The sequence below is a fragment of the Silene latifolia genome, chromosome 6 (genome assembly GCF_048544455.1).
Source record: "Silene latifolia isolate original U9 population chromosome 6, ASM4854445v1, whole genome shotgun sequence".
Lineage (NCBI taxonomy): Eukaryota > Viridiplantae > Streptophyta > Magnoliopsida > Caryophyllales > Caryophyllaceae > Silene > Silene latifolia.
Window position 1 is genome coordinate 123,780,434 of NC_133531.1, and position 8,467 is coordinate 123,788,900.

General features: G+C 38.6%; 1 protein-coding gene across 2 annotated transcripts; it reads left to right on the plus strand.

Moving 5' to 3' along the window:
- The first annotated feature begins 304 nt into the window (after positions 1–304).
- Positions 305–6,417, plus strand: LOC141587209 (uncharacterized). 2 transcript variants are annotated; one of them, XM_074408658.1, is made up of 12 exons: positions 305–585; positions 1,923–2,007; positions 2,807–2,858; positions 2,961–2,981; positions 3,069–3,122; positions 3,290–3,340; positions 3,912–3,974; positions 4,147–4,212; positions 4,334–4,372; positions 4,891–5,013; positions 5,092–5,184; positions 5,831–6,417. In XM_074408658.1, exons 1-12 carry the CDS (start codon positions 498–500, stop codon positions 6,128–6,130), a joined length of 1,035 nt encoding a protein of 344 aa, XP_074264759.1. In that variant the 5' UTR covers positions 305–497; the 3' UTR covers positions 6,131–6,417. The 2 variants fall into 2 exon arrangements, with proteins under 2 accessions (XP_074264759.1, XP_074264760.1); XM_074408659.1 differs by lacking the exon at positions 1,923–2,007 and having other exon boundaries at positions 466–585.
- The last annotated feature ends 2,050 nt before the right edge of the window (positions 6,418–8,467 follow it).

Consider the following 8,467-nt stretch of genomic DNA (forward strand, 5'->3'; position numbering starts at 1 on the left):
CAAATCTGTGAGACATTTGATATACGTGATACAAAGATATAATCATGATAAAATATTTTTATAAAATATGAGCAATATCTTATATAATCACACAAGTTCGAGCCGCTCACGAGCTTTTCGAGCCGAGCCAGTGTTTGCTCGTCTTGACTCGTTAAGCTCTCGAGCCGAGTCCGAGCTCGAGCCGATCTCGCACGAGCCGAGCTTTGACCGAGCTTTTGTCGAGCCTATCTCGAGTTGCTCGCGAGCTGTCTCGTCTCATTAACACCCCTACCTATACCCAATTTGGTACTTCCTTATATTACTTGTCGTAAACCCGTTTCCTTGTCACATCTTCTTCTAGCAATATTTTTGTTTGTAGATCCGTTTTACCCCGGTAAATCGGTAATACATAAAACCGTCTCACATAAGACTAACCGTTCATCTATATACTCCGTATAAACTAGAGTTAGCTTGCGGAAAAGAATTGAATTAGCAGTTACTGGAGAAGGGGAGAAAGAATGAGGCCAGCTGAACAATTAATCGCCTTAATCTTCGCCTTAATCTTTGTTCCCTTTTCTCACCCTCTTCCTTTCGTTGTACTCCACGGTATCTCTCTTTCTCCCCTTTTACCTTTTCATGTTTATTTATTTATTTATTAGTAATATTTTGATGCACTGTCCATGTGTTATGCTGCTTATAATAGGACCCTGGTTGGTAAGGCCTCTATACCAATTATTTGTTTACCTTTTATATTCATTGTGAACGAGTATTTTAATAAAACGGCGGGAGTATCTTGGTGTGAAATTTTCAAAGAAAATGGTTAGAATTCTTGGAAGTTATTAACTTTGGTTAGTAATCTTAGCAAGTGTTTTCGATGCGGGTTCAAGATACTATTTTGAGTATGTTCAATGTTAGAAGATAATTGAAGACACAAATAAGGGTACCTGGTTTATTGGTGGGTGTTAGCTACTTGCTAGTGTAGTTGACTAGTTGGTGAAGTGTTACGGGTTTGTACTTTGTACTAAGGGCTTGAAATTGTAAAAGTTGCCATTTTCGCCTTTTATTTTGAGGTAATGGCTGTCTGTAAGAGTGGACGTAGAGAATCAGATTAAGCGAGCTAATTGGTTAGGCTTGACATTGTTTTGAGTTTTGACAAATGATGGGGTAACAGAAGGAAGTTGGTTTGAGTATTGTGTTTTGCCTGCTTCTTGTCCTATTTTCCTGGTTGGACTTGGATGGAGTCCTGCTCTCGACAGTTTATCGACTTCCTGGTCAACTCTGTAACCTGTGAGTTGGAGAAAAAAGCATAGGTTATTACTAAGGGATCGTCTCTATTACGGGGGAATTGTTAAGAGGATAATGGAAGGCAAAACAAAGAACGGAAAGAGGGTATTGGTGGTGGTAAAAGGGAGATAAAAACCATATAGAGGTAACACATAGTCAATACCCTCTCTTTATTTCCTTCCTCTATCGGCCAGACCACTGCCAGTCCGCCACTAAATCGTATCTTTGCGTTTTTACATCCATTACCCCACATATGAATTCATCTTCCCTAATCCAGACCCCTCTGCTACGTTTGTCCTTCTCAGTTCTCCCTGCTTTCGTCTTAATTGGAGAATGGTTACGGAAGGGGTCACTCATAGTACGTCTGAGTAGCGTGTTGGAATTTACTATTCTGAGAAGAGGGTTCGTGAAAAGGTAAGCGTCATAATCTTGTTGTTGGGAAAGGAGGCAACTTCTGGTGGTATTCTTTGCTTTGTCTTTATATGATTCACCAAGCTAGAGTTTTGCTTTTGTATACAGCTTAAATGTCGTGTAGATGTCTTGATGTGTTTTAGAGGGTCTTGCTTTGACATAGTTATTTTCAATAAGAATATGTGATCTAGTTAAAATATCGGAGTTTCAAACTCACTTTACTTTGGATGATGTTTCATCTAATGTAGGAATTGGGGATAAATGCACACATCGTGGTATGAAGCAGTTTACTAGGGACTTAAGTGAATGGTCTGGGTCGGATGGATATTGTGTGTATGTACTCTCGTCCTCTCCTTTTCTCCCCTACCCACCTAATCTTATCCACTCACAAGCAAATTCAAGTGCGCAAGCGCAACTGTAATATAATTCCTTGCATTTTTAGACTGATTTCAAGCTTTGGTAAGAGTTAAAATATGATAGTGGGAAGACAATAAGAAAGGGGGCTAAAGCATTGCGCACATTTTTTCCATTGTATTTCATTATTACCAGTACCAGGGAAACGGAGATTTTGGCTACTGCTCCTGGGTGATAATGATTAGAAAATATCTAGTGCTTAAACGAGGTCTAGCATTTCGGCTCATACAATTTTTGTGGATTATATTAGTTCTACTGTTGGATCTTCTCTTGGAGGCGCACATCACCAAGAGGATCAATAACTAATTTGACATGCTATTTACGTTTCTCTGACTTGGCTATGCCGTACACAGCATGTTGTCAAAGCATATTTTTAGGTTTAAGTGAAGTGTCGTCTCACAATGTCGGACACGCGACACAAAGTCATAAATGAATCGTAGAAAGAACATAGCTTGCGCTAAATTAATTTGTTTTCCTGTAATAGCTGCTATTGAGATCCTAGATTTGTAGCATTCTTTGGCACTCGTGTGATGAGCTACGCTAAACTTCTCAAGCTTCCTGCTAAACCTGCAAAGTTTAGCAAAGTTCGTGACTATATTATTTCGTTAATTATCCTTCCCATCACATTAACATGAGAGGCATATAGTTCTTGCCTCCCATTTGCACAAAAGTGATTTGTGTTCTGAATTCTGATCTGATCCTTTGTCATCAACTTTAGTGAAATTGGTGATGGAGTCTGGGATTCTTGGTTTATGCCCCTTGAAGATCAGGTAGACAAAGGAAATTGAAAGCATCAACGCATTTCCTTTAAATCCAGATATAGCTCCTTTTTCTCGAACATGTTCTAACTAAAAATCCGTTTCTTCTTGCAGAGTCAGATTGTATGTGACAAGGTAAATAGTATGTTAAAAGTGCCTTTTTACCTGTGTTGTTGGTTCTTAATTGGCAACCTGACTAGCTATGTCCTGATTAATTAATAGGTGAAGGGCATGAAAGAACTCAGTCAGGGTTACAACATTGTTGGTTTGTCCCAGGTAACTCTTAAGTCATTGTGCACTGCTGTTATATCATGCTCATTCGTTTTTTCTAATTTAATGTTAATTATCTTTAGTTGTCACCCTACTGCGTTCGTCATATAAGATTGAAACATTCCCAATCGGTATCACACATCCTGTAACTTTCCTATTCATTACCCTTCTAGGGAAATTTGATTGGACGAGCAGTGGTCGAGTTCTGCGAAGGAGGACCGCTGGTAAGAAAAGAAAGGAAAAGAACGATTGTAAATATATTGCTAATTAAATCACTTAAATGTTCCCATCTGACGTTTTATAATCATCTGCTTCTTGAGTCCGAAGTGATATAGAAACTTTGTTCAGAACACGTAAATTGACTACACTCTTCCCGGATTTGAACAATTTACGATGATGAGAGGACCTGCAATTACCCTGATTTTACTTTGGTGATCAAATGATTCCAAATTTAACAAATAGTTTCTCACAATAAATATATATACTAGCTACCATGGATTTAAAAATTGACCGCGACACCAAAACGTGATCAAGTTGTCAAGATGTATAGCTCACTCCAATCACATATTGAGCTGTTATTAGCCGCATTTACAGTGAAATGACCTAGACGTAATACTATACTGGCTACTACTTTTTATAAATAAAAATGTGAGACGTTGTCTGACCGTCAAAAGTCATATAGGAACAATATAAATGTGATGAAGGGACTGTATTGTTAAGAGTTTTGCTTCTGTACTCCTGCCACTGTTATAGGTACTTATTTTGTTAAGGTATCTCCGCCCATGCTTGAAACAGGTTAAGAATTTCATCTCATTGGGAGGACCACATGCTGGTATTGCTTCAGTTCCACTTTGTGGCGTAAGTGGCCCTTTATTTCGGTGTTTTTTTCTCTCTTTTTCCTATTATGTTGATTATTGACCTCCCTGGGGTACTTTCGGCATGGACTCCTGTCTATGCAGTCGGATTTTATGTGTTTTTTTGTTTCTTCTACTGTTTGATTATGGATATTTATGGACTCCTGTCTATGCAGTCTGGTATATTCTGTAAACTAGCAGATACGCTCATCAAGTCCGAGGTCTACTCTGACTACATTCAGGTGATCATCACTAAGTTGGGGAAATGTTGAATTTGTGTTGAGTTCCATTATAACTTTCCGCAAGTGCTATTGATCTTTGGACTCTCTTTTTAACATAACTTGTAACTCCTTGTCTTTGCAGGCTCATTTGGCTCCTAGTGGCTATCTTAAGATCCCCAATGTGAGTACAGTTCCACTGTTTTTCGACCTCTATGCATTTCTTCTGCAGTTTTTTCTTGTGGATCCTTGTCACTTGTGCAATTATGATTTGGACTTAAGAATACACGCTTGGAGTCGGTTGCTCAAGTTTACACATAACATTCATTGCAGCCTTCCTTACTACCTATTGAATATAGTATTATACTCCTCTGTCCCTCCAATAGTTTACGCTCCATTTTATTCGTCCACTCCATAGGTTACATTTCTGTTTAAAGGTACTTTCTGTGTGATATACTCAACTCTCGTGCCCACATGGACGTGCTTACTTAAACTATCCACAAGTAAACGTAAATTATTGGTGGTCTGATGGAGATAAAGGAAGTAAATAATAATATGATGAACTCGGGTTTCAAATTTCAAAGCGATTGCAAGTCTTAATGTTCTTCCAGAGTCATTTTCAGATTGGAGATCTTTGTCTGCTGACCTGCTGTGTTATATATCAGCATGTTAACTAAACAACTTTGTTGCTCTGTTTCCCAGAATATGGATGGTTACTTGGATAAATGCAGGTTTCTTCCAAAGCTCAACAATGAAATTCCTGGTGAGAGAAATTCGACCTACAAGAAGCGTTTCAGCAGCTTAGAGAATTTGGTATTGATAATGGTAAGTTACATCACTTTTTTACTTCCTGAATACATTTCCGTGCTTAGCATGTTCATAATTGTCTCGTTGTTGTCACAGTTTGAACACGACACAGTTCTAGTGCCTAAAGAAACCTCATGGTTTGGATATTACCCAGATGGTGCTTTCTCTCCCTTGCTACTTCCAAACGAGGTCTGGTGTATTACTTTTCTCTTTCCCGCCTTGTAGTTGTGCCATTTTAAGTGTTGTTCCTGTTTTGTGTATGCTGTTATAGAGTAATGTTGCTTTTGGGTTATTTCGGGTACAGGTCGTCTCATTTTCAGGACAATAGTTATGGATTTATGGGTTTGATTCGAATGATTGCATGTAATCCAAAGTGTGATTTCAAATTTTAGTCATATGGGGCTGGGTCATTTTTTTTATCCAGTAGTTTAAGTTGAGCCGATTTCAGGTCTAACATAGTTCGGGTTGGGAGATTTTGAGTCTACTCCCAAGTCTTGGGTTAGGATTATCCGGATAGGTCACATTTGCCAACTCTAGTCTTCACTAGGATCAGTGTAAACTCAATGCGTCTGGATATAGCTAATCATTTGCGGTCGTTTTAGATGATTTTGGATATAGGTGGTTTCGGATTGGGCCATTCGGATTTATGCTTTGGGTTTTCTTTCCAAGTTCATGTTTTGTTTGGCTGGTCTATTTTGATTAAGGTTATCTGGCTCGGGTTGGTTTTGGCGGATCTATCCGTTAGGATTAGTGTAAACGGAAAGACTATTAGCCCTTCTATTGCAAGTACAATTTGCGAAGACCAGATTGCGTGATAATCATTTGAACATTGCAGACAAAACTTTACATTGAAGATTGGATTGGTCTAAAGACCCTTGACGATGCTGGGAGACTGAAATTTGTGAGTGTGGCCGGGAATCATCTTGGAATTTCAGATGAAGATATGAAAAAGCATATGGTGCCCTTTTTAGAGAGCCGAGTCTCAAGGATTTACAATGCAAGTAAAATTTCGCCAACCACCCGTAAAATTTCAGAACCTCTAGAATTGCGGATGAAGGGATCATCTTTGTACAACTGGCCATTGTCGATCACCAATTTTTTCGGCGAACTTGTTGGGATCGGGGAAGATAAGTGATTGATGGTGCTTTACAATGACCATCGAGTAATTACCACATTCATCATTAATCTTGTGCTGTGTTTTATGCATGGTTATTGAAATCCCTTGTTTTATGTAACTATGCTTTTGTTGAATGGAATAAAAGTGATACATCATTAGTGAGTTTAGACATTTAGCATATTTAATTAACAGTTTATGTAACACGAGCCTTTAGGTACATGTTAAAAACTACGGAGTATATGAAGAAATCTCCAACAAACGGCATTTCAATAAATTTATTGGATAAATTGTAATTTGAGATAAAAGTGATACCAAAAGTAATAAGATGAATACCTATACAAAAATGGCTTACTTGTAAAAATGGTGACAGGTTTAACTGTCGATTGGGTCGGGTTTGGGTCAGTTAGTTCAGGCATGGTCAAGTTCGAGTCAAGTCTTGTCGGGCTGACATTTCGGGTTTACATCATTTTTGGGTCAACAATTATCAGTAATTATGGTTAATAATTAGTGTGCCACAGTAAACATTGTACTAGGGTTATATTTGGTTGGATCAATCCGAGTTTGGGTCAAGCGTGGTCTTGAGTTCGGGTGTCAAGTCGAGTACTTGTCGGGCTATTTGGTCGGGTTATTCGGGCCAGTTTTGCCAGGTGTAATCACGGTTGACAATAACATAGGTACATTCTTTACGAAAACATCTTTTTTTTTTTTTTTTTTTTTTTTTTTTTTTTTTGGTAAAAAGAAGTATCCCTAACTAGTCATAACCTTACATGCAAGGTCATGAACAATATTATTAAACGACCTAGGTGCATAGCTAAGGGATGGGGTCGGTACATTATTAATATAAGGAAGTAAACTACAGATGGGGTTGACAGCCAAAGAAAGTTTCTTAACGGGACGATCAGAGCTTGCCAATTGCGCGAATAATCCTTTCCTCTTCTTCATTAACTGAGCTTCGGAGGAGTACCTCCAACAAGACACACTTACGCCACGAGGACGTAGAGATTTATGGGAGAGAGATCTACTTTTTGAGAAAGTAGATAAATTGTGTCTTGGAGGTTCATCCCCTTGGCTTTGATTCTTCTTGGAAGTGGCGATTCTCCTTTTCTCGTGCACATGATGAGTAGAGGGGTACCTGCAAAACAGAGGAGTAAAAGAGGCGCCTGAAGGCTTCTCAAACGAGGGAATCTTACACTTCTTAGGGCGAGCTGAAAAAACGAAAGGTTGATAGTCATTATAATCATCCTGAGCTGGAGGGCAAATTGAAGAAGTTGTTGTATTCACCAAAAAGGCAACGTCGCTCGGATCATTAACAATACTCCCAGTGTTACCTTTGGGGAAATGAGTACTAGGAGGAGGAAAATTGTCACAAATTGAAGATGCGCAAGACGTCACGTCCTCGGTACATGACGAGCTCAAAATGACGCTAGGAATATCAGGTTCCACATTGATAACATCAGAAGGGGTAAAGTCTTCATCCATAGCCTCCATCACATTAGATTTCCCCTTTTTAGTACCTCTCCTCTTCTTCTTCTATCTCTTCTTCTTTTCATTACATCGTTCTCTTATAGAGTCTTTCTCCTTAGTAATCGCACCCTTAAGAATTCGAATTGTTAAAGTTGACAGATCTCCTTTACGGTAATAGCTCACCGTTCTACCTTCCAACAACTTTTCATAAGAATTTGCGGGGATCCTTAAAGTGGAACTACCACCTCCCTTTTTGGAGAACTCAAGAACCGACTTATTAGCACAAATACTTTGAACCTCTGTTCCTTCCATATTCACACTCAAGAGTATCATCAATACTCACATCCTTTATACTCACATCACGTTGTTCTTTCAGCACCTCCGTAACCACACTTTCACTATCTTTTATACCCTTACCAGATGCCGATGCCGAAACATGAACATGAACAGACTTCTTGTTGTTCCCATCCAAGCAATCTTCAGTAGCAACCTCGAGAACTCTTTTACCATTATCCTTGATGAGAAGGTGACCTTTTACCACCTCTAACTCCCTTAAGACATCCTTATTACTAGGTTCAACCATTAAGGTCTGAACCAAATCCAATTCAGCTTTCGAAAACCTTTTCAATTTCATATAAGCAACCGCCCTACGAAAAAGTGCCTTAACATTACGAAAACATCTACTAAATAAAAAAAAGGATTTTTCTATCATGTATTATTTTGTCACAATCTATACTCAATAAGGAGAAGTAAGGATAGAATATAAACAGAACTCATTTGTTGAAAAAAGGTGGAGATTTAACGTCATTTTAATGCAATTATGAAGTTCTTGAAAACACATTAATTCCAAATTAATTGCAAACTTCAATGGAGTCTTAAGCCTGCTGCCGT

Coding starts and splice junctions, on each gene's coding strand:
- LOC141587209 (XM_074408658.1), top strand. CDS start 498: ATGAGGCCAGCTGAACAATTAATCGCCTTAATCTTCGCCTTAATCTTT. Junction 3,123..3,289: donor ACATTGTTGGTTTGTCCCAG/GTAACTCTTAAG, acceptor TTACCCTTCTAG/GGAAATTTGATTGGACGAGC. Junction 4,213..4,333: donor TCTACTCTGACTACATTCAG/GTGATCATCACT, acceptor TTGTCTTTGCAG/GCTCATTTGGCTCCTAGTGG.